This window comes from Ailuropoda melanoleuca, chromosome 1 (assembly GCF_002007445.2).
Source record: "Ailuropoda melanoleuca isolate Jingjing chromosome 1, ASM200744v2, whole genome shotgun sequence".
Classification (NCBI taxonomy): Eukaryota; Metazoa; Chordata; class Mammalia; order Carnivora; family Ursidae; genus Ailuropoda; species Ailuropoda melanoleuca.
Genome location: NC_048218.1, coordinates 67915919 through 67943784, shown reverse-complemented (window position 1 = coordinate 67943784; position 27866 = coordinate 67915919). Strand labels below are relative to the sequence as shown.

Sequence of the window (27866 nt, the reverse complement as noted above, 5' to 3'; positions counted from 1 at the left end):
TGGACCGGCTCGGCGGGCTGGCCTGTGGTGCAGGAGGAGGGGCTGGGGCCCCGCAAGCAGCACCAGGAGAAGGGGGGAGGCAGCCCCGCAGTGCAGGAGCGTGGGGAGGCCCGCGCCGGGGTGCAGGAGCAGGGGGAGGGGAGCCCACGCCGCCTGCTGCAGCAGCCCGAGCCTTTCTCCGAGTTCGGGGACCGCTCCTGGGAGCGCGGGGAGGGGCTCGAAAGTTCCGGGGAGCAGGGAGGGCAGTACTGGGAGAGCTGCGGGCACCTCAGGCGGGAGGCGGTGGTCCTGGGAGCGGCCCCGGCACGCCGGGAGAGACTTGAGCTAGTGGGGAGAGCCCGGCCTGTGGGGCCCCGGGGGCCTGAGGGGGAGGGGCGCCTGGGGGTGCAGGAAGCAAATTGGCTTCCTGGGGTGCAGGAAGGACAGGTGGTGCGGGCTGTGCAGGAGACATACCTAGACGAGAAGGGGTCCCAGGAGGGAGAGGGGCCCCCTGAGGGGCACAGGATCCGGAGGCGCCGGCGGAGGAGGAGGTGGTAACCGACAGGCCGGCTGCCCGGCGCGAGGATAGCTCCAGGGCCGAGGTGAGCGCGAGATGTAGGGGCTTGGGGATTGGAGTGTTGGAAGCCACTGCCCGAGAGCAGGCAGTGTGTCCTGCTGGATCCTCTTCTGCCACCTCAGCCCGGACCTCATCGAAACTGTCTGCAGGGAGGCAGCAGAAGGCAGCAGGTAAGGAAACCGAATTCTCTTCGCGGCGGGGGTTGGTGTGTTTTGAAGCAGGGGGCTGCAGTTATTTCAGGGGAGGGTGGTCTCCACACCGCTCCTGTGCACTCTTCTGTGTTTAAACCTGGGGAGGGAGGAAGCAGTGCAGTTTTCAACAGCAAGGCAGGATCCCTCCCCCAGCCACCGAAAATGCCAACTGGAGTGATGGGGCATTTCCTTAGAGTCTAGACTGGAGATGAGACTGGGTGGCTGCCAGGCCTGGGCAGAAGGAAGAGAGGGGTAGCCCCAGGCTGAGGTTGCAGAGGAGGTAGTCACCCCTCCACCTGTCTACCCCTGTTGATGGGGTGCCTCCATGCCAGGGCTGGGATGGTGCAATCAGCACAGGTTTCCTCAGGTCCTCCAAACACATTCCATAAAAGGGAAGGGGCAGCATTGCATTAACAGGACCTTATCTAGGAACCGTGTTTGCCACGTGATCTGAGATGTGAGTGTGGCCGCTTGTGACTTGAGAACGAACCTGACCTCCTGTCACACCTTCTTGTCACAGCTGATTAATAACCCAGGGCCAAAGATGAATAGCGGCAGAAGGGCAGAGAACTGCTGGTGAGGCCTTCTTGGTGTGGGCTCTTAGGACCCCAACCTGAAAAGGGTGGTTGAGGAGGGGATGTCTGTACTACTGGACTCTGGGCATCCTCTGTGGCCCAGAGCTCAGCCCCACCCCATGGAGGTGGGCAGATGGGCAGCTGTGGCATCATGGGTTCTGTACCAGCCAGGGCCAGCTCCTAGCCCAGTGTAGAGTGGGGCTTGCAGGGGTGCGGACTAAATTTGGCTTCTTGTTGACTCCGCCTGTGGCCTGGGTGCCAGGCCTACTCATTCCTGGCCCAGAGGGGCTTGGTTGGCCAGTTTATAGGCCTCATCCTCCTAGGGTTGTTCACCTCTTACCTGGGACCATGTGAGTTCCCGCTTCTATAGCCCTCAGGTTAGGGTGGGTGCAGAGTTGCTGCCGGCCTGAGTTGGGTCCCATCTTTGACCCAACTAAAGGCGTGGTCTCTGAGTCAGAGGGCCCCCAGACCCTTGTCCGAACCTGTGTGTGTGGAGATAGTCCTCTGTTGTCTGGGCAGGGGGAGCGGTGGTGGTGGTGGTGGCTGCCCGGCAAAGCCTTAGGCAGGCAGCGGCTGGGACTGTGCTGGAGCAGCCGGTTAGTCTGCTCCTCATGCAAACCCCAAACCGACTGTCAGCTTCGTCCCACGCCTGCCTGTCACACTGCCACCCCAAACACTCATGCACCGGAAGTTCAGCTGCTGTGTCCATGGTGCCTGGTTCTTCTGGGATGGCCAGACTGGTTCTGGCTCTCTGGCTTCAGTGGAGAGAATTGTCTGTTCTAAACACATACACACAAGCATATTATCTTTATCCTATTTCAGGTCCACTTTTTTCAGCTTGTGGTAGATGAGGAGAAGCACTTGGACAGATCCGAGTTTAGACCACTTACTAGCTGTGTAACCTCCTGGGGCAGGATAATGTCTCTGGGCTTCAGTTTCTGTGCAGTGGGCCATGGTTTTCCCTACTCTGTCCTGAGTGTAGAGGGCCCAGACCCCTCTTTGGCAGCCTGGTGCCCACTTTTTCAGGAGCCCTGGCTGGCAGATGTCGGGGAGGAGGTGTCGGTGTTCCCAGACCTTGTCCTCTGGTCCCTAAGTCCAAGATTATCCCTTGCCCTGTGCTTTATTCTGGAAAATGAAGTGTTTTTTTCTTTTCGTTTTTAATAACACCTTTTTGAGGTATAATGATACACAGTGAATGGAACATATTTAAAACAGTAAGTTTTAACATATGTGTATATCTGTGAAACCACCACCACAGTCAAGATAATGAACATACCTATTATTCCCAAACCTCCCAAAGTTTTTTGTGCCCCTCCTTTGCTATCTGTTTTCCCCCAATAGACTGGTCTGCTTTCTGTCACTGTACATTAGTTCACATTACCTAGAATTTTATGTCAGTGGAATCAGACAGCGTGTGCTCTTTTTTTGCCTGGTTTTTTTCACTCAGTATAATTATTTTGAGATTCATTCATGTTGTGTATTTCAGTAACTAATTCTTTTTGATTGCTGAGTAGCATTCCATTATTTGTATATACCACAGTCTGTCCATTTTCCTGTTGATGGATTGTTTTTAGTTTTTGGTTATTACAAATAAAACTGTGAACATATGTGTAAGTTTTTCTATGGACATCTTATTTTATTTCTCTTGGGTAAATCTTTAGGACTGGAATTATGAGTCATATGGTAGGGATACGTTTAACTTTTAAGGAAGTTGCCAGACTTTTCCAAAGTGGTTGTCATATTTGACATACCTGCCAATTGTGGATGAAAGTTCTAGTTCGTCCACTTTGTCAACACTTGGTGTGATCAGTCTCTTTAATTTTAGACTTTCTAATAGATCTGCAGTGGTTATCTCATTGTGATTTTAATTTGCATTTCCCTAATGACTAATATTAATTTTTTCATGTGCTGATTTGCCATTTGTATATCTGGTGATATGTCTGTTCAAATCATTTACCCATTTCTCAGTTGTGGGGTTTTTTTCATATTCAGTTTTGCGAGTTCTTTAAATGTTCTGCATACAAACCCTTTATTGAATATGTTGGGGTTGGATATGTTTGATTTGCAAATATTTCTTTCCAGTCTTTGGCTTGCATTTTAATTCTGTTTAACAGTGTCTTTTGACAAGCAGAAGTTTTAAATTTTAATGAACTCCCGTTTAACAACATGTTCTTTTATGGTTTGTGCTTTTGGTGTCATGTCCGAGAAATCTTTGCCTAATCCAAAGCACAGTGGCTTTCTCCTATTTTTCTTCTAGAAGTTTTATTTATTATTATTTTTCTAAGGTTTTGTTTTTAAGTAATCTCTACACCCAGCGTGGGGACTTGAACTCACAATCCCAAGATCAAGAGTCTCATGCTGTACTGGCTGAGCCAGCCAGATGCCCCCCCTCTAGAAGTTTTATGGTTAAGGGCTTTACATTTAGGTCTGTGATCCATTTGGGTTAATTCTTATAAATGGTGCAAGGTATGAATTGAAGTTCAGCTTTTTGCATGTGGAGATCCAACTATTCCAGCACCATTTGTTGAAAAGACTTATCTTTTCATGGAATTGCCTTTGCACCTTTGTCAAAAATCAGTTGTGTTTATGTGTAGATGTAATTCTGGACTCTCTTTTGTTCCGTCGATCAATTTGTCTGTCTTTATCCTAGTACCACACTATTTTGATCACTGTAGATTTATAGCAAATCTTAAAATCAGGGCAAGATCTTGAACTTTGTTCTTCCTTTTCAAAATTATTTTAGTTATTCCACATTCTTTGCACTTTCATATGCATGTTAGAATCAATTTGTTATTTTCTACAAGAAAGCCCACTGGGATTTTGATTGGGATTGCATTGAATCTATAGATGAATTTGGGGAGATGTCCATTATCTTAGCAATAGTGAACCTTCTGACCCATAAACAATGTGTATGTCTGTATTTGTTTGGATTTTTAAGAATTTCACCAGTGTTTTGTAGTTTAAGTATACAGATCTTTCACGTATTTTGTCATATATATACTTAAGTATTTTTTTTTTATAAAGATTTTATTTCTTTACTCGACAGAGATAGAGACAGCCAGCGAGCGAGAGAGGGAACACAAGCAGGGGGAGTGGGAGAGGAAGAAGCAGGCTCATAGTGGAGGAGCCTGATGTGGGGCTCGATCCCATAACGCCGGGATCACGCCCTGAGCCGAAGGCAGACGCTTTAACTGCTATGCCACCCAGGCGCCCCTATATACTTAAGTATTATGTATTTTTTATGCAATTGTAAATGGTATTTTTACATGGTATTTGGCTTTTTTGTTTATCTTAATTGTAAAATATAACGTAAAATTTACCATTTTAACCATCTTTCAGGGTATAATTCAGTAGTGTTAGGTACATTCACATTGTTGTGCAACTATCACCACCATCTGTCTCCAGAACTTTTTCATCTTGCAGAATTGAAACTCTATACTTTTTAAATAATGGCTCTCCATTCCCCCTTGGAACCACACACATTTACTTTGTCTTTATGAATTTGACTATTCTAAATACCTCATAGGAATAGAATCGTACAGTATTTGTCCTTTGGTGACTGGCTTTTTTCACTTACCATACATGAAGTAGTCAAGGTTCATCCATGTTGTACCATGTTTTAGAATTTCCTCCATTGTAAGAATATACCACATTTTGTTTCTCTGTTCATCCACTGGTGGTTGCTTTCACCTTTTGGCTATTGTCAGTAATGCTGCTATAAAATGGTATTGTTTTTAAATTTCAACTTCCTATTATTTGTTGTTAGTATATATGTAAATACAACTGATTTTTGGGTATTGACCTTGAATCCTACCACCTGCTAAATGTATTCTAGTAGGTTTTTTGTAGCTTCCATTGGATTTTATACATAGACTGCCACGTCATTTGCTAATAAAGACAGTTTTACTTCTTCCTTTCTGTTCCTTATGCCTGATAATTATTTCTTTATCTTGTCTCATTGCACTGGCTATATCCTCTGGTATAGGGTTGAATAGAAGATGGTTGCTTGTTCCTGATCTTCAGAGGAAGACATTCAGTCTTTCACCATTATGTATGATGTTAGCTGTAGGTTTTTCACATATGATCTTTATCAGTTCGAAGAAGCTCCCTCTATTTCTATTTTGCTTTTGTCGAATTTTTTTTTCTGTGACTGTAGGATTTTCTTTTTTAGTTTGTTAATATGTTGAATTAACTGATTTGTTAAAACTGATTTTCACATGTTAAGCCAACCTTGCATTCCTAGGACAAGCTCCACTTAGTCATGGTGTATTATTCGTTAAATGTGTTGTTGGATTCTATTTGCTAAAGAATTTGTTGAGAATTTTGCATCTATTTTTTTTTACTTATTTTATTTAAATTCACTTAGTTAACATGTAACGTATCATTAGTTTCACATGTAAAGTTCAGTAATTCATCAGCTGCATATGATACCCAGTGTTCATTACATCATGTGCTCTCTTTAATGCCCATCACCCAGTTACTCCATCCCCCTCCTGCCTCCACTCCAGCAACCCTCAGTTTGTTTCCTGTAGTTAAGAGTGCATCTGTGTTTATGAGGACAGTTTTCTTGTACTGTTTATGGGATTCATAATATACATTTAATTTATAGTCTGCCTTCAAGTATGATTACCTATATTTTTATTAGTAATAGTATAAGTAGATAATAGTATAAAACCTATATTTTTATTTCTCTCCTCTGTTTATGCTATTATTGCCAAAAATTACTCTTATACACCTTATAAACCCACACTATACTGGTCTCATTTTTCTTTAACCAGTCAGTTTATTAAAAAAAAAAAAAGCAGTCAATTTATCTTTTGAAGTAATCTAATAAAAACATCTTAACTATTTATCTATGTAGTTGCTATTTACAGTGCTTCATTTCTTTTTTTTGAAAGATTTTATTTATTTATTATTTATTTGAGAGAGAGAGAGAGAACGAGCAGGGTGGGGAGAGGGAGAGGGAGAAGCAAACTCCCCGTTGAGCAGGGAGCCGGTTGTGGGGCTTGATCCCAAGACTCTGAGATCATGACCTGAGCTGAAGGCAGCCACTTAACTGACTGAGCCACCCAGGCACCCCTCTTTTTTTTTGTTTAAGATTTTATTTATTTAGGGGCACCTGGGTAGCTTAGTCGGTTAAGCCTCTGTCTTTGGCTCAGGTCATGATCCCAGGGTCCTGGGATTGAGCCCCATGTCGGGCTTCCTGCTCAGTGGGGAGTCTGCTTCTCCCTCTCTCTCTCTGTCACTCTGGCTCTCACTTTCAAGTAAATGAATAAAATCTTTAAAAAGTAAAAATGATTTTACTTATTTATTTGAGAGAGAGAGAGAGTGCGCAGGGGGGAGAAATAGACTCTCCGCTGAGCGGAGAGCTGGATTGTGGAGCTCAATCCCAGGACCCTGAGATCATGACCTAAGCCAAAGGGAGATGCTTAACCAACTGAGCCATCCAGGTGCCCCATTTTCTTTTTTAAGATTTATTTATATACTTATTTTAGAGAGAGAAAGCATGAGCAAGGGGAGGAGCGGGGTGGGATCAGGGTGAGGGAGGGGGAAAGAATCTCAAGCAGACTCTGTGTTGAGTGTGGAGCCTGACCGGGCACTCGGTGTCACAACCCTGAAGTCATGAGTGGAAACCAAGAGTTGGCTCAACCAACTGAGCCACCCGGGTGCCCGTCCTGTGCTTCATTTCTTTGCATAGATCCATATTTCTATATGGTATTATTTTCCTTCTGTCTGAAGGACTTCTTTTATGGTAGTGCAGGTCTGCTGGTGATGAATTCTTTCAACTTTTGTATGTTTAAAAAGTTTATTTAGTCTTTATTTTATTTTATTTATTTATTTTTAAATTTTATTTATTTATTTGAGAGAGAGAGAGAACATGAGTAGGGTGAAGGGCAGAGGAAGAAGCAGACTCCCTGCTGAGCAGAGAGCCTGATATGGGGCTTGATCCCAGGACCCTAGGATCATGACTTAAGCCAAAGGTAGACGCCTAACCAACTGAGCTACCCAGGCCACCCCTAGTCTTTTTTAAAAAGGTATTTCCATTAGACTAGAATTCTTTGTCATTAGTTTATTCTTCCAGTACTTAAATAATGTTGTGCCACTGTCTTCTCATTTCCATTTCTGTAGGAAATCTGTTGTCATCTTTTTTTTTTTTTAAGTAAGCTTTGTGCCTATTGTGGGACTTGAATTCATGACCCTGAGATCAAGAGTCACATGGCTCCACTGAGCCAACCAGGCGCCCCCTCTGCTGTCATAGTTGTCTTTGCTCTCAGTCTATAACCTATCTCCCTTGCCCTCTCTAGCTACACTTTAAGATTTTCTCTTTATAATTGATTTTGAGCAATTTGATTATGAGGCGTGTTGGCATATTTTTCTTCATGTGTCTTGTGCTTGGAGTTCATTGAACTTTTTAAGTCTGTGGGCTTATGCTTTTTGTCAAATGTGGAAATATTTTGGCTATTAACTTTTCAAATATGTTTCAATTCCCAACTTGCTCTCCTTTCCTCAGGAAACTGCGATGATACAAATGTTAGGCCACTTGAAATTGTCCCACTGCTCACTGATGCTTTGTTTATTTAAAAAATAATTTTATTTTTCTTCTCCACAGTTTCTATTACTGTGTCTTCAAGTTCACCACGTTTTCTTCTGCAGTGTCTAATCTGTGTTTAATTCCATTCAGTTTATTTTTCCATCTCATGCAGTGTAGTTATTTATTTGTTATTTATTTGAGAGAGAGAGGGTAGTAAGAGGGAGAAACAGACTCCCTGCTGAGCAGAGAGCCTGATGTGGGGCTCAATTCCAGGACCCTGAGATCATCACCTGAGCTGAATGCGGATACTTAACTGACTGAGCCACCCAGGAGTATCTCATGCAATGTAGTTTTTATTCTAGAAGTTCAATTACACTCTCTTTAAAAATATATTTTTAGGAGTGCCTGGATAGCTCAGTTAAGCATCGAACTCTTGATCTTAGCTCAGGTCTTGATCTCAGGGTCATGAGTTCAAGCCCTGTGTTGTGCTCCATGCTGGATGTGGAGCCTACTTAAGGGGAAAAAAAAATATGTGTGTGTGTGTGTGTGTGTGTGTGTGTGTGTATGTGTATGTGTAGTAATACAGTTCTATAGTAATAATTTTAATAATTTTTAAATATTTAATTATTTTAATTTACTTATCTGCTAATTCTAACATCTGTGTCGGTTCTGGGTTGGTTTTGATTAATTGCTTTATCTCCTCATTACGGGTCATAGTTCCTGAGTTTTTTGCATGCCTAATAATTTTGTATTGGATGCCAGAAAATGTAAATTTTACCTGATTTATTGTTGGGTAGTTTTGTATTCCTGTGACTATTCTTGAGCTTTATTCTGGGATGCAGTGACTTGGAAACAGTTTCATTATCTTAGGTCTTGCTTTTAAGACTTGTTAGGTAGGACCTGGGGCGCCTGGGTGGCACAGCGGTTAAGCGTCTGCCTTCGGCTCAGGGCGTGATCCCGGCATTATGGGATCGAGCCCCACATCAGGCTCCTCTGCTATGAGCCTGCTTCTTCCTCTCCCACTCCCCCTGCTTGTGTTCCCTCTCTCGCTGGCTGTCTCTATCTCTGTCAAATAAATAAATAAAATCTTAAAAAAAAAAAAAAAAAGACTTGTTAGGTAGGACCAGAGCTATGCTCAATAGAGGGCTACTGGTTCTCCTGCTGAGGCAAGACCCATCTGTGAATTCTACCCAATGCCTAGCTTTTCCAGTTTGGCTGGTGAAAACAGGCACATTTCCCCCCACCTTGTGAGCACCGGGCATTGTTACTTCTAATCCTTTCAGGTAGTTATTTTCCCCAGCCTTGGGTAATTTCTGCACATTCACGTGGTGATTAGTATTTAGCTAAATACTTGAGGGGGTCCCTTTACAAACTTCCGTGGTGCTCTCTTTTCTCTGATGCTCTGTTCTGTGAACTCTGGCCTCTTGATACTCCTCAGACTCTCAGCTCCATCTCCTCAACTCACGGAGTCTTTTGGGACCTGACTGGTTCCCCTCTCTGTGATGTAGCCTGAAAACTCAACCATAGGGCTGACTTCTTTTGTTGTAGGTATCCTTTCTTTTGTTTCCTGATACCTGGTGTCTTCAAAACCATGTTGTATATTTTGCACTTTTATTGTTGTTGTTGTTTCAGTCAGGAGAGTAAATGTGATCCTTGTTATTCCATCTTGGCCAAAGATGAGATTTTGAGTTTATTTCCCTCATTGCCACCCTTTCACCCTTCTCATTTTTCAGTCTGTCCACTCTAGAAGTATCTCATTTTTCCTTCAGTCTCCTGTCTATGTTCACATTGTTATGGTGTAGTAAATTGTGATGACTTTTCCTTTCCCGCACACCTTTTTGTTCTCCCTGGAGTTGCTTTTGTTTGTTTGCTTAGTTTTCTATGCATGTTTCAATTAGCCAGATTCCAATAGCTGTCTAAATTTCTCACGATGTTAATTCTGTAGTTGTTCTGTTGAATGTATCTTTCTGTAGCGGTCTCCTTCAGAGCCTTGTGCCCTGCAGCAGCATGGTCTGGTTGCTATCTATCACAGATGCTTAGCTATCCTCCTGGGACCTCCTTTCAGCATCCTGGGCATCTCCTTCACTGCTCTTCTGTGTTGGATCTCCTGTGTCCATGTCTTCCCCTTTGTTGGTTTACTGTCTGGTTTTGGTAAAGCCTGTCCTTTAGTAGTTTCCTGAGAGGAGGGTATATGGGTGGGAGATTATTTGGAGACCTTGCCAGCCTGATACTTAATCAACTGAATGTACAGATCTAGGTTGGAAATTATCTTCCTTTGGCATCTTGAGGATATTCTTTTAGTTTCTAGAGTTAACAAGGAAGTCTAAAGTCACTCTGCATCCTGTGTCGGACCTGTGTGGGACCCTCTCCCTTGTCTGGGAGTGTGTAGGATCTTCTCTTTTTCTCCAGTATTCTGTTTCCTAATGATTTCCTAATTCTGTAGCTCATTGTGGGTCTGTTTTCATCTGGCACTGTATGCTCAGTGAACCCTTTTAATTTGGAGACTTGTACATCAGGTGTGAGAAGTTTTCTTGTATTATTTTGGTCATTTCCCTCCCTCCCCACCTTCTCCCAAACTCCTTTTGTTTAGATATTGGGCCTTCTTCTACTGATCATATGGTTTTCTTATTTCTTTCTCTTCTGTTTGCCATCTTTGTGTCTTTTGCTCTTTATTGTGGAAGACCTGAACTTTATCCTCTATCCTTTCTATTGTAATTTTAGCAATTTTAATAGCAGTAAATGTCTGTTGATATTATTTTATCCCATGTGTGGCATGGATGAGATAGACATAAAACTACTGAATTCAACTTTAGTAGTAGGAACATTGGGAGAATAGATTCGGATTTTTGATTAGGGAAATATCCACATTTCACTAAAACAAACAAAAAACTCCTCCCTAAAAGGGCTTAACCTGAAAGTTTTAAGGTCCAGAGTTACAAAGAAATGAGGAAGGTTAGGGTAAGTGTGAGAATCTAATAAGAACATTCTCAGAATGAATTTCTTGGGACTTCAGTAGAATGATTTCTCCATCCACTGACATTAGTGGGACTTACACAGCATTAAGAAACATCACTGGTATAAGTCGTCCTGTAAACTGCTCATGGCCATAGTGAGAAGGGCCTTCTGGAAGAGTGGTCGGTATCAACAATGGGAGAGAATATGTGAGAATAGGACTGTTCTGGCCAGGTCAAATGATTGGTACAATTACAGGCTTTCTCTAGAGCAGTGGTTCTCAACTCCAGTCCGAATTCCTCTGAAGAAGCTTTAAGATACGATGTGTCAGTCTCGCCTAGGCCAAGTTGATTAGAATCTCAGCGGCGGGGTGTGGGGGGGTGCTCCACGCGGACACTCCACTAGTTTCAAGTGATTTTAATGCATAGCCAGTGCAAAGAACACCTCCAGAAGACCCTTGCTTCCCAGAGTGTGGTCTACTGGACCAAAACCTGTGTCACTTGGGAGCTTGTTAGAAATGGAGAATCTTAGGCCCTACACCATATCCATGGACTCTGAATCTGCATTTTGACAAGATCCCAGGTGATCTGTGTGCATTAAAGTTTGAGATTCACTATTTCATTTATCCGTTCAATAGATATTTATGAGTGAGCACCTGCTGTGGGCCAAACTCTTGGTTTGGTGGGGTAGGGATGGATCTGTTGAATTTTGTATGTCACCTACAGTGTTTGTAATTCCCCCCCCATGATATCCAGAGAGACAACATCTTATCTCTCTGAATATATATTAATGAGCGTTTTTTTGTCTGAACTTTTTTTCTCCTGCATAGTCTGTTTCCTCTTGGTTGCTTTTTCCAATGCCGTTTGCTCTGTCTTCCATGTTAGAGGCTTGCCTTGGGTGTCTGGTAATTCTGTGTTGTCAGCTCTCAGCTGGGGGTGGGGAGCTACAGCACTGGATGGTCTCGTTGGTGGAGCTTCTTTGTGTGGTGACCTGGATGGGCCATTTGTTGGGAACTCCTGGCGTTGGTATCTTTATATCTTTCTTGACTTTGTCAGAGTCACCAGAAAAGACACTGTTGTCTCCTGCCAAGAGGTGGAAGCCTGGCTCCATGTTCCAGGAGCAAGTAGAGAAGGGCACTGGGATCTCAACATCAGTGTGTGCTCTCCTTGTTTGAGATGTAGCACACACACACACACACCTCCCTCCCGCCCCCTGCCCCCCATTCTCCACGAGGCCCACTGTGCCATTCGAGATGTTCCATTTATCCCCTCTAGGGAAATCCCTGGCCTTTGCAGGTTGGTACAGGGACAGTCATCCAGTGGCCTTGTATGGGGAAGGAGTCTAGGGGGGGTCTTACTGCTTTTTAAATAGCTTTTAAGTAATACTCTATGTTTTTAGCACTTCCCCCCCTCCCACCTCTTCTTCTTGTAGAGGTTTTTGGGGCTTCCATCTCCCAGGCCATTTTAGGTTTCTATGGGGCCAGTCAGGTGCTTCTCACCTTGGGGCTTGTGATGTTTCTCCGGTCTGCTCCCACTTGTCACTGGCCCAGCTGCCTTCTAGCTTCCAAAGTCTTGTGGCTGTTTCCTCTGCTGTTCTTCCCATCCATAGGGACTTCTGCTGTTCAAAAAATTTTCTTCAATTTTCTTTTCTCTTTTTAAAATTGAAGTTTTGGTGGGGTTTCAGGAAGGAGTGGAATCGTGTGCATGTGCAATCTGCTGTCTTTTCCTGGAACTTCTATCCTCTTTTTAAACTTCCTCACAGAGTCCCAGGATTCCTCCGGTATGTATTTAATGATAGGACTCCAGCTCTGCCCTCCATGGGCCCGCATCTTTCAGCCAAGAAATTCAGTGTGCTGTTGTATATGGGCTGAGTCCTGGCTTCCTGTCTTACTGTGTGACCCTGGTCACCTCTCCAAACCTTGGTTTTCTCATCTGTAAAACAAGGATAATGCAGGGTAGTAAGGGGAGGATTGTAATCAGTCAATGAAGATAAAGCTTGGGCAACTCTCTCGGGTCCCCTCCCTCTTTGGGAGTTTTGTATTCTGTCACTCAATAAACTTTATTACGGCTCAATAAACTTTGCGGCCCACCAAAAAAAAAAAAAAAAGATAAAGCTTTTTTGTTTTTAAATTAAATTAATTATTAGATCAAGATCATTAGATCTAATTAATAATTAGATCTAATTAATAATTAGATCAAGACCTGAGCTGAGATCAAGAGTCGGTTGCTTAACCCACTGAGCCCCCCAGGTGCCCCTAGGTAAAACTGTTAAAGAATCAGCACGCAGGGGCACCTGGCTGCCTCCATCGGTAGAGCTTGCAACTCTTGATCTCAGCGTCTTGAGTTTGAGCCCCATATTGGCGTAGAGTTTACTAAAATAAACAAACAAACACATTCAGTCATTAATTAAAAAAACTGGTTGCTTTCCATTAAAAAGCAAAAAAAAAAAAAAAAAAAAGAACCTGCACATAGTGTCTTCTCGAGGACCCAGACTGTAACTTCTTCCTGTTTCCCCAGAACCCTAGCACAGGGTGAGCATGTAGTAGGTACGTGGAGAGTGATTGAGGGGTCGTTGGAGTGAGAGTTTTGGCCTGGTCTCTTGCTTCAGCAGCGGTGCCTCCTGGGAGCCCTGGAGCCAAGGGCCTCAGCTGGGTATGAGAACACTGGGTCCTTCCTGTCTCTGCCTGTCTCCTATTTGCTGTGTCTCTTAATAAGGCAGGGTCTCCCCTCCTGGCCCCTTACCTTTCTCTACTCGTCCCTGACCTTGGTGTGGCTGCCCCTCTGGCTAGAAAAGAATCACCACCCCTCTGAACTATTGATCTCCCCCAGTTCCACATGATAGCTCTGTAAGTGCGTTGGACCAGGCAAGTCCCTTCCCCTTTCAGGGTCTCAGTTTCTTTATTGGTAAAATGGATAGGCAGGATATAGTGGGTGGGACGTAGTCCATCATTTCTGTCACTCCCAGGTTCAGACCCTTCCTCTCTTGAGCTCTGCAGCCAGTCCTACACTGGATGTTGCTAGCTCCTGGGGCTCTGGTATGGACATGGTCCAGAGGGGATGAGCAGTCCCTCTTGCAGAATAACTGCTCTACCAGTCACAGCTCTGGCTTCTTTCCCCACCCCACCTCCAGGGCTCAACAATAGACCCCTTCAGCTCTAGGCTCTTGCTGAAGGCATGGGGGTGGGGTGAGGCCTGAGCCAGCAGGCAGAGGACCAGCCAGGCAGCCCCTGCCCAGCCCTGGAAGAGCTCTGGAGCGACTGGCTGCGGGGAGCTGGACTGCCTCCTGCTTCCCTTCCCGGGAGTCACTGCATCACTGGGTGCTGTGATGATGCCTGGGCCAGAGGATTGGCAGAGGCAGCTCTCTGCAGTACCCTGCATCCCAGCCCTGGCACCAGGACGTGCCTGGTGTGCGTGTGCACAAAGTCCAGACAGCTGCTGGAATTTATCCTCTGCCGCACACGAGTGGTGTTCTGTTGGTGGGAGGAGTGCTCCGGGAATGTGTTAGGGCTCTCAGGGTCCTGTCTCTGGGTGTCAGGGTTGGCAGGCCAGTCCTGAGCTGCTGGAGCATGAAACAGCAACAGAATACTTTCAAGACCAAGTTGGTACATGTGGGGAGGTGTCGAGTTCAGTGTGGGTCTGTGCAGTGGTGTTAGTCAGATTCTTTCCCTTTTCTTCTCTGAAAGTCACATCTCTTTCTCTGCTGCAGTTGAAGAAGATGAGGCATAGCAGGTCCCTGTATCTGATCTGGGTCCCTGCTTCTGTGCCCTGCCTTCCCACCCTGTCACTTCCTCGCCCCCCTCCCCCTCTTTGGTGAGGCTGGGATGCCCGACACACTGGACTCCTTCCCGTCAGGGCTGCGGTGTGCTGTGCTCCAGCTCTCCCTGCAGAGTCTAGTGGGAGTGCAGCCTTCTGCAGAAGGCGATTCCGGGGCTGTCTCTGCCTGAGGGACTGGCCGTGGAGTCCCCGGTGCTGAAACGGCTTTGTGGGAGCAAAGTAGCTTAGTGGGTCTGGGACAGGAGTGGTTGTAATGAGATTGGCAGCCCCTCTCTCCACAAAGGTGCTTGCTTTTCTGGATTAGAAATACTGGGAGGGAGCCAAGCCAGGGCGGGCGGAGGCGGGGGAGCCAGTGAGGCTTAGTCCTGGTGTCCTGGAAGGAAGGCAGCCCTCCTTTCCCCAGGGTCCATCTTACGGGTTTGAAGTCCCTCTCAGCAAGCTCTCTTGACCAGGTACCTTGCCAGCTTCTGCCTTCAAGTTGACAAATAAAAACAGATGGTTACTTTACAAGATACAAAGCACAGTAGAGGTTTGTTTAGAGACTCTCGCAGTAGAATTATGTACTAATGCAGATTGTTATAAGAATAGTGACCCATTAAGGATCAGAGCATGATGGATAATAAAAAATTTTTAAATTCATTTGGCTGTTTTCCACATGTACTATACCATAGTTGACTCCTGAACAACGTTGGGGTTAGGGCTGCTGACCCCTGTCGCACAGTTGAAAATCTGCACATAACTTTTAACTCCCCCAAAACTTAACTACTGATAGCCTACTATTGACTGAAAAACTTAACCAATAACATAGGCAGTCAATTAGCACATATTTTATATGTTGTATGTATTATGGGCTGTATTCTTACAACAGAGTAAGCTGGAGAAAAGAAAATGTTACTAAAAATCATAAGAGAAAATACATTTCTAGTACTGTACTGTATTTATCGAAAAAAATCCATGTATAAGTGGACCTGCTCTATTCAAACCCATGTTGTTTAAGGGTTAACTATATTATATGTTTATACCATTCCTGTTTTCAAATACTATTTTAAGGCTAACATGGAAAGAATGCAAAAATAACCATTTGGGGGTAGGAAATGGCAATTTACAGAGAGGAGATGATGACATGGGTCTTGAGGGATGCGTAGGAGTTCATCATGTAGCCATAGAGAAGGACCATCACAAAGAGAATAGCTTAGAGACATTAAAATTAAAGAAGGGAGTGTGTCCAGGGAAGGGCAAGTATCTTTTTTTTTCAATTTAATTTTCTAATTTAATTCAGTTAATTAACGTATAGTGTATTATTAGTTTCAGAGGTAGAGGTCAGTGATTCATCAGTCTTATATAACACCCAGTGCTCATTAGATCACATGCCCTCCTTAACGCTCATCACTCAGGTACCCTATCCCTCCACCCTCCTCCCCTCCAGCAGCCCTCAGTTTGTTTCCTGTGATTGAGAGTCTCTTATGATTTGTCTCCCTCTCTAATTTCGTCTTTTATTTTTTCCTCTATGATCCTGTTTTGTTTCTTAAATTCCAGTGAGATCATATGATATCAGTGAGATCATATGATAATTGTGTTTCTCTGATTGACTTATTTCGCTCAGCATAATACTCTCTAGTTCCATCCACATCGTTGCACATGGCAAGATTCCATTTTTTTGATGGCTGAGTAACGTTCCATTGTATATATGTACCACATCTTCTTTACCCATTCATCTGTCGTTGGACATCTGAGCTCTTTCCGTGGACATTGTGGACATTGCTGCTATAAACATTGGGGTGCAGGTGCCCCCTTTGGATCACTACATTTGCATCTTTGGGGTAGATACCTAGTAGTGCAATTGCTGGGTCGTAGGGTAGCTCTGTTTTCAAGTTTTTGAGGAACTTCCATACTATTTTCCAGAGTGGTTGAACCAGCTTGCATTCCCACCAAGAGTGTAGGAGGGTTCCCCTTTCTCCACATCCTCACCAACATCTGTCATTTCCTGACTTGTTAATTTTAGCCATTCTGACCGATGTGAGGTGGTATCTCGTTGTGGTTTTGATTTGTATTTCCCTGATGCTGAGTGATGTTGAGCATTTTTTCATGTGTCTGTTGGCCATTTGTATGTCTTCTTTGGAGAAATGTCTGTTCATGTCTTCTGCCCATTTCTTGGTTGGATTATTTGTTCTTTAGGTGTTGAGTTTGATAAGTTCTTTATACATGTTGGATATTAGCCCTTTATCTGATATGTCATTTGCAAATATCTTCTCCCATTCTTTTGGTTGTCTTTTAGTTTTGTTGACTGTTCCCTTTGCTGTGCAAAAGCTTTTTATCTTGATGAAGTTCCAATAGTTCATTTTTGCCTTTGTTTCCCTTCCCTTTGGAGACGTGTCTAGCAAGAAGTTGCCGCGGCCGAGGTCACAGAGGTTGCTGCGTGTGTTCTTTTGATGGATTCCTGTCTCACCTTTAGGTCTTTCATCCATTTTGAGTCTGTTTTTTTGTATGGTGTAAGGAAATGGTCAGGTTTCATTCTGCATGTGGTTGTCCAATTTTCCCAACACCATTTATTTTTTTGTTTGTTTGTTTTTTTAGAGGCCCTCATCTTTTTTTTTTTTTTTTTTTAAGATTTTATTTGACAGAGAGACAGCTGGAGAGGGAACACAGCAAGCAGAGTGTGAGAGGGAGAAGCAGGCTTCCCACTGAGCAGGGAGCCTGACATGGAGCTCGATCCCAGGGCCCTGGGATCATGACCTGAGCCAAAGGCAGATGCTTAACCGACTGAGCCACCCAGGCGCCCCCCAACGCCATTTGTTGAAGGGACTTTTTTCCATTGGATATTCTTTCCTGCTTTGTCGAAGATTAGTTGACCATAGAGTTGAGGGTCCATTTCTGAGTTCTTTATTCTGTTCCATTGATGTATGTGTCTGTTTTTGTGCCAGTACCGTACTGTCTTGTAATAGAGCTTGAAGTCTGGAATTGTGCTGCCACCAGCTTTGGTTTTCTTTAACATTCCTTTGGCTATTTGGGGGTCTTTTCTGGTTCCATACAAATCTTAGGATTATTTGTTCTAGCTCTGTGAAAAAAGTTGATGGTATTTTGATAGGGATTGCATGGAATGTATAGATTGCTCTAGGTAGCATAGACATTTTAACACTATTTGTTCTTCCAATCCATGAGCATGGAATGCTTTTCCAGTTCTTTGTGTCTTCCTCAATTTCTTTCATGAATGGTCTATAGTTTTCTGAGTACAGATCCTTTGCCTAAACCTGGTTAGGTTTATTCCTAGGTATCTGATGGTTTTTGGTGCAATTGTAAATGGTATTGACTCCCTAAATTCTTTTTCTTCTGTCTCATTATTAGTGTATAGAAATGCAACTCATTTCTGTGCATGGATTTTATATCGGGAAGGGCACGTATCTGATTTGATTGGAACATGGAGATGTTTGAAGAAAATGATAAGGTATGGAGGTGGACAAATAGGCAAGGAGCGGATCCTGAAGGGCCTTGTATTTGGCTTATTGAGTTAAAGAAGGATATAAGCCGGGGGGGGCACTTCAGATGACAATAATAGCAGTAGGCAGCTGTGTGCCAGCTGCTGTGCTAAGGTTGCTATTCATTATCTCATTGAATCTGCACTACGAAGGAGGTGCTTTTTATTCCCATTTTACAGATGAGGAAATTGAGTCTTAGAGGTTAAGTCATTGCCCAAAAGTTGCCCAACTGGAAAGTGACAGAGCCAAGATTTCAGCTCAGGTCTGTCTGATTCTTGATCCCATTGGTATTGATCAGAGGAATAAGGAGGCAGAAACAAGATTTTGTGGCCTGCCCTGTGGGGAAGGTAGGAAGTTACAGTTGGGGGTGGGGTGGGGGTGAGGTTTCTAGCCTGGGTGGCCAGTGTTGGCTCGTGGTATTTTTAGTCAGGATATAGGAGCATGTGTTAGCTAGCTTTAAGGGGGTGACGATGAGCTCAGTTCGGATATACGGAATTTGTGGTACCGGTGCATCTTCCTGGTGGAACTGTCCTGGAACTGTCTGGAAACGTGGGCCTACAGCTTCAGGAGGTTAGAAATGGAGAGAGAGCACGTGGTAATTGGAGCCCCGGGAGGAGAGAAGTGACACCTAGAAAGCAGAGCATACACTGAGAGGAGAAGGAACGGGGAGTTCAGAAGTCTTTGGGAAATATCAGCAGTTAAGGAGAGGGGTGAGGAGGCTCCAGGGCTGGACTTGGGGCCTGGGGGTCCAGCACTGCTAAGCCAGTATGCCTCAGCTTTGTCTCTCCTCAGAACTGCAGCTTGCCAAGTTCTCCTGGGAGGGGCTGGTCCCTGCATCCTGGAGATGGAGAGGGTGTGGACAGCCATGGCGTGTGTCTGAATCACCCCCTCTCTCCGATGGCCCCGGGCCAGCCTCCTCCCCAGACCAGTGTGATGTCAGACCTGGGCTGACCTGAAGGTGTGGGGTTGCCTGGTGCAGTTCGCTCTGGGGTGAGATCCCAAGGGGAGCCAGCCTGGCTTTGGTCCAGAAGCTTGGGGCCTGCATACAGAGGGGGTGAGTTGAGGCTCTCGGGGCTTGGTGGGGCTGGCATGTGGAGGCAAGATAATCCTCTGGCTGGGAGAGGAACTATAAGCCCCCCTCCTCTTCCCCAATATGTTGTTTTCCCTCCAGGGCTTAGAGAAGAGGGAGGGTATGGGTGGGAGAGGGCTGGCTTGGAGGCGAGGTTGGCATATATTCCCAAGAATACGGTAGATTGTTTTGGAAAAATCTCTTGGCCGGAAATTACATGTCATGTCTGCTCCTCGGAGTGGATTTGTCACTTCACTGATGCTGCTGGAGAGGCTGGGGGAAGGGAGTGGACAGCAGAGGCAAGCTGGTTCCTGGGAACTCCCAGCTCCCTTTAGGGGCAGGTTATAGACTGGAGGGGTATACATGTAGGGTGGATTCCCCAAATCCTAGAGGCAGTTTGGATCCCTGAGGCCTTAGGATGGCCTTAGGAAGCAGGGGAGTTATTGGGGGTGGGGTAAGGAGAAAGCAGGAAAGAGGAATGATTTGGATCAGACCCTTCATCCAGCAATGGGCCTGGCATTTTCAGCCTCTTTTTCTCTAACTTTGGGTCAGTACAGTCTCCTGACTTTGGGTTCTTGCAGCCTCCCACAAAACTAGTTTCTACTATAGTTGCGGTCAGATGCCCAGGACCTTTTGCCTGGAATAGATCTCCTGCCTGGTAGGGTCACCCCCCCACTCCAGCGTGCTTCAAGGTGGAGAAGGAGCTTTTGAGGAGAGTGAGCCTTGTAGGAACTCACCTAGTATCCTCCTGGGGTCTCTTTCCTCAGTCTTGAGGTTGAGTTTATTGGGGGAGGTTGAGTTTGTGTGTATGTGTGTTGGGGGGCATGTGTGTCAGCATCTCCCTCCTCTTCTGCCCCAACTCCGGAAGGGGAGGGTTCCCTGAGCTCAGCCCTAAATACCTGGTACTATGGAGTCAGTGGATGCTTCAGATGCCAGCAGAATGAGAGGGTGTGCGTGGGGCACCCTGGGGCCCTCAGGGCTGGTGGGAGAGGAGGAGCCTCTGTAGTGGGACTTCCTCTGCTAGCAGTGGCCTCACCCCAGTGCTGGGTGACAGAGCCCTGCGTGGGCACGTGTTGGAGCACCTCCTCCCGTGGGGAGTGTGGGCACTCGGGGCACTCTTCTGAGGCCAGAGGTCAGCCCCAGCGCTGTGCCCTGCCCTGAGCTCCCAGGCACACAGCCTGTGCAGTCTTGGGGGGAGGGGGATGCGGGGGGGGGCAGAGAGGGAGATGTCAAGGCCGGGCTGGGAAGAGGCGTGGGGCTGGTGCGGGCTGTGGTCTCCCTCTGCCTCCCGGTGCGGGAGGCGTGGCTTCCGCGGCTGGGCAGGTTCTCGGGCGCTAGGGGAGTGGAGAGTGGAGTGGAGCCTCAAGGAGCCCGGCAGGTGGGCGCACGCTTGGAGCCTGCTGGTGTGGAAGCCGGCAGGTGGAGGGATAGGCATCAGGCCCCAAGGAGGGGAGGGCTCTCAGGTCAGGTCAGGATGGGGCTCCTCTTACGTGAGCTTCATGGATGGACCTCCTTATGGAATAGGGGGCTCCTTTTTGAATCCCCAGGACCTAATTGGTGGCGGTGGAGCTGTGGGGTCCTGGAGGTGGTCCAGGGTCTGAGGGGAGCTGTAGCCCTGCGGTCATTGGAGGTGGGGGCGCGCCGCGGCACCTGACTCTCCCCGGGGGGTCAGCCGGTGGTGGTGCTGCGCCGAGGCGGCGGCTCCTTGGAATGGAGGCTGGGGACGGGGTTGGGGGAAGGACCGGCCGCGGGCCCAGCACAGGAGACCGCGACCTTCCGGCCTGGGCTCGGGCTCTGGCCGGCCGGCCGGCGGCGGATGAGAGGCTGTGGGCGGGTGTGCGGGGCTGCCATGGACCGGCCTTCCCGGTTGAGGCGCTCTAGCAGCCCCTGCCCTCCTTCTGGAGGATGCTGGAGGCCCGGCCCCTCAGGACGCAGGGCAGTGACGCTGCCGCTGCCGGTGCCGCCGGAGGGGCGGGGGCTGCGGGAGGGCTCTGCTCCCCTCCCTGGCCCGAACGCCGGGAGTTTGGGTGCCATGGGGGAGAGATCTGCATATCAGCGCCTGGCTGGGGGTGAGGAGGGACAGCAGGTAATGGGAGAAGCCTGGGGGATAGCCAGGTACCTGGGTCCTAGACCCCATCATCTGCCAAGGAGCTGAGGGCCCAGCCCGGCTCTGCAGCAGCCTCTCGGGAGTGAGGGGTGTCTGTGCTTCTGGGCCCCAGGACAGATCCTGGGGGGCTGAGAGGCTGGGTGAAGAGGTGTTTGTGTATGTGTGTGACAGGTGAGGGGCAAGGCAGTGGTGGTAAATGACCCATGCCGCCACCTGCCTCAGCGTCTCTGCGTTCTGTGGGACCCAGTGAAACTGCTTTTTTGGGCTTTCTTCAACTCTCCACGGGAGCCCCCAGGAGCAGCGCCAGAATTTGGGTGTAGTCTTTTATGGGCACTGAGTCCTTTTTCCCTGGACATTCTTGCTTACTTTCCGAATATGCATATCAAGCTAAATGTCCTTGTTTGCTGTAGAAAAGATGATCACTGTATTCATGGAGCCGCTTCCCTTCTTGTAGATCAAGCACTTTCTCTCTTGGTCGGCAGAGGGCGGTAGCTGACAGGACAAAGGGGGACAGAAAAGGTGGAGGGTGTTTTCCAGGACTAAGAGAAGGGGTCCAAGAACTGGCTTGAGCTCTGACCTCTGACCATGCTTTGCTTTTTCTCACAGCCTTTCCCAGCTGGATTGCTGAGCAAGCTGTTGTGAGGCTTCTTCTTACCTGACGTCTAAGGGAAGAGTTAGGTGTGGGGTTCTGATGGATTTGGGGCACATCTTTTGGGGGTAGCTAGAATTTTTAATCTGGCCATTCTGATCCAGCAGCCCCTATCTTACAGAAGAGAGAATAATTTTGCTTAAATTGTTCCCTAAAGTCAGGTCCCCAGGGCTCCTTCAGGGTGGTGCCTGGTGGGAAGTCGGCAGTAGGCTTCTCTGAGCCATGGGCATTGTCTGTCAGGGTTTGGGGAAAAGTCAGTTCCAGTGTGACCTCAGCCTGACTTCATCTTGTCCATTTGCTCTGACCCCAGCTTCAGACTGATGATTCACTGGACCAAGGGGAGGCTGTACCTGGCTGACTCCACAGGCTTTGGGTGGTGGATGACACGGGGCTGGGTAAGAAGGACTGAGTGCTGGGAGTGTCCACCAATACCCCACACCCCCTACCTACCTACCTTCTCCCCCCTCCAAGGGGTCAGAGCAGGAAGTGGCAGACCTTTCAGGTAACCTCCCTGCTAGGAAGGTTGAGTACTAAGAGAGGTCCTGGAAAGAGAGCCTAAGATGCTAACTCCCCCAAACTCTCAGCCAGCTGCCTGCCCCACCAGCCAGCTGGGGTTCCCAGTGCTGGTAGCCAGCTGGATAGGGACAAGAGAGCAGTGTACAAGAAGCGGGCTCCCTGGGCATGGCTGCTGAGGGGGGAGGGGTTGCTGAGGGAGACTGCGAGGACTTCCTGCAGCTGTCAGGTGTGTCTGGGGGCTGTAGTGAGGGGGGTGTAAGAGCAGCTGGCACTCTTGAGGAGGGGCAGAGGGATCATTTGTCAGCTGTAGGAACATGGGGGGCCTATGGGGGCTTGATGGGGTGTCTCCAGTTCCTTTTAGCTGAGGCTGTTATCTGTGCGTGGGGGTGCTATACAAGAAAAATCCTATAGTCTGGAATCTTATTGCTTTGTGCATCCCAGCAGGGTCTAAGGGTATATTTGTTTGTTTTGAGGGGGCTTTGGATCTTAGCCAACTGCTCTGGGGGAGGAGGCACCCTGGATGTTGTGGGCAGTGCAAGGCAACCCCAGGGGAGGGGGTGGAGATTCCTCACCCCCACAACCCCCCCTCGCTCTTGGCTGGACTGCCCCACTCTGGCAGGCTGCCGGCCTCCTATTTCCGTCGGGCACCAGGGTAACGGGGCCACATTAGGGCCTGAGCCAGGAGACGCCCAGCCAAGGCTGGGACTTGGAGATGGGGGAGGGTCTCCGAAGGGTCTGCCTACAGGGCCCAGGAATGACTGTCTGGGGCCCAAGCCCCCAACTCAGGCTGTCTTCTAGTCCCCACAACCCCAGACAAGCCCATATGGGAGCCTGTAGCCCCTCTTTGTACATTGCTGCTTGATTCACATAGCCCCCACCCTAAAATCCCAGGAGTTGTCAGCGACTATGGGGGCTGGGGTGGAAGCCAGAGACAGGGGGCCTTGTGTATGGGGAGGCAGGGGGGCCAGCGCGGGTGGCTGGGAGGAAGAGTCCCCCCATTCCCGCCACCCTCTTGGCAGTGATTCAGAAAGGTCCTTTTTCAGCCAGTGTCAGAGCTGCTCAGCTGGGGAGGGAGGGAGGAGGGAGGGAGGGCCGTCAGGCGGGGGAGCCAGGGAGTAGGGCTGAGCTGTGACCACTGCACTGAAGAGAAGTCAGAGAAACAGGACAGAGGACCCAGGCTGCAGCCAGCCCAGAGAAGAGCTAACCTGCTCCAGCCAGACTAGCCAGCTGTGGAAACAGCTGTGCAGCAGAGAAAAGGGGCCCACCCTGTTTTTCTGCCCCATTTCCCACCCCTGGTGTGGGATTTGGGGAACTCCTGGGGCAGACCTCTGGTCAACTTCCATTCTGGACAGAGCCTTGAATTCAGGAGCTAAAGCCCCTGCTCCCCCACTTCTTGGGCCAGAGCCCCAGTGACCTGGTCAGGGGGTCCAACTCCGTGGAGATGCCAGCAGCTCGTCGGTTCCCTGGCCTAGAGCTCTCCTTCCCTCTCCTGGCCAGACTACGGCGACGCCTGTACACAGTGAGTGGGGGCTGGGGCTGTGGGTAGGACTGACCGGGGACTGGGTCAGCCCCCAGAGCCAGCAGTTCACTGAGGGGCAGAGTACAACACTGGGAATGGCTGAGGGCTTGATAGGGGTTCTGGGCTCTGGGCCTCTCCCCTCGGCTGCTGCATTCTGGTTGGTGAGTGTGTTAGAAAAATGTACGCAGGAAGTGTGCGTGCCAGGAGAGCGCCGTGCCATGCGTCAGACACAGGTGTGGGACTGTGGGTGTGCTGGGGGCTGGCACACACAGAACTGGAGAGTGTGAGCAGGAGGGGGAGAAGCTGAGGCAGTGCCCTCCCTGTGCTTCACAGACAAAGAAACTTGGTGTGGAAGGGGCATTTAGCAGAGTGGAGGGGGCTTGTCCAGGCTCACCCTGGGCTTGGTGGTAGAGACAGGACTGAGACCCTGATTGCTCTCTTCTCACTGGGATCCCAGTGTTCCTCCAGTTCCCTGCACACCCCTACGCAGAGCAACCCTGTTCCTGGGGCTGGAGAGCAGGGAGGGGAGTGTCCAGCTGAGCAGGGACGTCTGTTCGCTGGTGTCTCGGGAAAAGAAACAGGCCAGACTGTGCTTTCCGAGCAGCTTCAGGGGAAGGGTTCTGTGTCTCCCTGAGTCCTCACTCCCCAGGGCATGGCTTTGAGCTGTTCTGAGGAGAGCTGCCTCCAGAGGAGGGTGGGAGTGGGGAGCCAGAAGCCCTGAGACTGGGAGACTGGGCAAGAAGAGAAGGGGGTCTTTAGACTGCTCGCCCTGCTGGCAGGCACATCTTGGGGTACGCAGAGGGTGCAGTCCCTTCGCTCTGGGGCCAGGGGAGTGATGGTGGAAGTACTGGCTGGCCTTGCCTGGCCAGGCCGCCGAGAGCTGCAGCCTGGGTCAGTGAGTTTCACAGTGCACCCTTGGGACCTTCTTCTGGAAAGCAGCAATGTCCTGCCCTCTTATGTCCACACTCCTTTGTGCATAAGATAGTTTTGTTGAGGGTAAGTGAGTGAATACAGCTAGGTGCTTAGAACTCTGCCTGGCGTGTAATAAGTGTAGTTCAAGTGTTAGAGTTATTTTTATTGTTATTCTTCTTAAATAACATTCATAGAAATATGTCCTTTTTACCATATAGTCAGTCAACATGATGTCACCTGTAGTGCGAAGGAGAAACGAAAGGAAGGTGGGGATAACATTTCAGGTGTTGTGCCCTGTCAGGACGTTCTGACACGCCGAAGCGGTCAGTGTTGGGCCTAGAACCACCGAAGAGGCAGCACCTGCAGCTGCTCGCTGGGAGGCGCGTTCTGAAATCGTAAGGGTGGGTTGCCTTCAGTGACATTTTTCTGACTAGCGAACGACTTTTGGTTAAGTTCTGAATAAAACAAAGGCCAGTTTTCCCTCAGTTTCGTGTTCCAGTCTAGGATGGATTCAGTGTGTATTGAAATTGAAAATACTTTTTTGTTCATATGTAAGATGGAATTCAGTTCTAGGTTCAGATGATTATATACCAGTTTTTCACCTGCATGAACTACGTTGTGTGGGATTTGGGACAGTGGGTGAGATTGCCCTGTGCATTACAGGATAACTTGTGTTCTTGTGTCCAGCCACCCACTGAATGCCACTAGCGGCCCCCCAGCATGATGACAGCCAAGAATGTCCCCTAGAGGGCCATACAGCCCTCATGAGAACCATCTGGGTGAAGGGTCACAGCTTGAAGTTTGGAAAGCCCCCTGTGGCCCCCCTGCCTTGGTGGAGGAGCCAGGGTTTGAACTGAGGACCTCTCTCTCCCATTTGTCACTTTGTACTGCCCTGAGCTGCCTGGGAAGGTCTGAAGTCCTGGTGTGGGGCTGGCAGCACCGCTGGGAGCTGTGGGGGCAGGGGGCGCATGCTAGGCCTGAGCTGCTAGTATCTGCTTCTCTGAGTGCAGCCTGTGGTGTGAGCTGGGGGCCAAGGCCACCTCTGACTTGGGGGGGTGTTGAGGGGTCACTGGCCTTTTTCCTCTTGTGGGTCTTCTTTGGTGGAGGACTGAACGTGGCCAGGGGTTGGGCTGGTCAAGTCCTCAGCTCTGAAGTGTCTTACTTGGACAAGTATGGGTTTGGGTCCAATGGGTCAGGCTGCTTGGTTTCAAGGGTGCCTGTGTCCTCTTTGGGCCACGGAGAGTGTAGGTCAGAGGTCGCTCACTGGTGGCCCATTGGCTGATTATAGCCTGCACTTGTGTTTTGCTTGGCCAGCACAGAATGTGTGTGTGTGTGTGTGTGTGTGTGTGTGTGTGTTTCAAACTTGAATTGGTTGACATAATTAAAAAGTCAGGAGAAAGTTGTAATGTTGAGTGAAAACAAGGAACAGAATGATGTGGTTGATGGGTGAATGTTTTGGGGGAGAAACAGTCTGGAAGGATACACAGAAGGCGTTTATGGCAGCTGGCTTTGGGGGTGGGGGGCTAGGTGACTGTGCAGTAGGGCAGGGAATGTCACTCTATGGCTCCTGCGTGCCTTTTGCATATTTTACCATGTGCACATATTACCTTTTCAAAAAGAATTTTAATGGCGAGATTTCACATCTAGATTCAGAATTCCAGCATTTCTTGAAAAAAATGGAAAGCTTTTAACAATGCTGGGCAGCGGTCTGCAGTGACAGCCGTGGATAGAGCTAAGCAGGGCTGCGTGTTCAAGCCAGCATCCAAGCCCACTGCACGGGTGCCTGGCTGGCTCAGCCGGTTAAGCGTCACAATCCCTGGGTCCTGGGATGGGGAGCCGGCTTCTCCCTCTGCCTGCTGCTCTCCCTGCTTGTGCTCTCTCTCTCTCTCAGTCAAATAAGTAAAATCTTTTTAAAAAAATAAAGCCCACCCCACCCTCTGCTCCCCTTTAGTCTTCCACTCGTGTGGTCTTGACAGCACTCGAGTGATCACCTGTGGGATGGTCTTTGGATCTGGGGGGAGAGACTCTGGTGGTATCAGGCATTGGGTGGAACTTAAAGCTCATCTAGTCCACAGTGCTTTCTCTGGGGCTCATCAGGTCTGGGGAGCCTATGGATGGGTCTCAAGGGACCCTGCACACCCCCCCCCCAACTAAAACATATGTGTGTGTATATATATATATATATATATTTTTTTTTTTTTTTAAGTAGGCTCCACAGCCAGCATGGAGCCCAGTGTGGGGCTCAAATGCATGACCGTGAGATCAAGACCTGAGCTGAGATCAAGAGTTGGACACTTAACTGACTGAGCCACCCAGGCGCTCCTAAAAATATTTTATTTTTAAATAGTCTTTACACCCAGTGTGGGGCTCGAACTCACAACCCTGATCAAGAGTCACATGTTCTATGGACTGAGCCAGCCTGGTGCTCCTCCCCAATTTTTTAATGCAAACTTTATATGAGTAAGAATGTGTCTATTTTCCTAGAGACACATCTATAGTTTTCATGGTTCTCAAAGGGTTTGTGACTCTGAGAACAGAGAGAGAGGTTGACCTCTGGTCACTTAGCCACAGATACAGAGTTTGGGCTTAAGACCCTGACGCCAGGGCTTGGGCTGTATTCCAGCTGCCCCCATTCTACCCTTGTTGCTGGTGGGAAGAGGGCCACAGGGGTACAGGGCATTCTGTACAGCTGTTTTGGGGAGCAAGAAGGTGATTCGAGTCCTTCGTTGAAGCCGCTTAGTAGGATGTGGGTGAGCCCAGGGCACTCAGGGCGGGGTGCCCCGCCACCTGCCTGCACCCCTTGGTCCCTGAGCCGTCCTTCCCTCCCCACAGAGGCTGGGGAGCAGCAGCATGCAGCCGGAGGAGGGCACGGGCTGGCTGCTGGAGCTGCTGTCCGAGGTGCAGCTGCAACAGTACTTCCTGCGGCTCCGGGATGACCTCAACGTTACCCGCCTGTCCCACTTTGAGTATGTCAAGAATGAGGACCTGGAGAAGATTGGCATGGGCCGGCCTGGTAGGTGGGGACATTGGCCTTGCTGCTTG

The 27866-nt window shown here is 48.3% G+C and overlaps 1 protein-coding gene across 21 annotated transcripts in view; it reads left to right on the top strand.

Annotated features, from left to right (window-relative positions):
* Positions 1-6: 6 nt before the first annotated feature.
* The window catches only part of TNK2 (tyrosine kinase non receptor 2), a 46336-nt gene continuing 18476 nt past the window's right edge, over positions 7-27866 (top strand). For 3 of the 21 annotated variants that reach the window (XM_034659974.1, XM_034659984.1, XM_034659990.1), the window contains exons 1-2: positions 20894-21207; positions 27657-27837. In XM_034659974.1, the coding sequence (XP_034515865.1) occupies positions 20938-21207; positions 27657-27837 (451 nt within the window). In that variant the 5' untranslated portion in view covers positions 20894-20937. Of the gene's footprint in view, positions 727-18983; positions 19107-20887; positions 21208-23519; positions 23913-27653; positions 27838-27866 lie in introns of those variants that run through there. The other 18 variants (XM_034659981.1, XM_034659957.1, XM_034660036.1 and 15 more) reach the window with 15 other exon arrangements.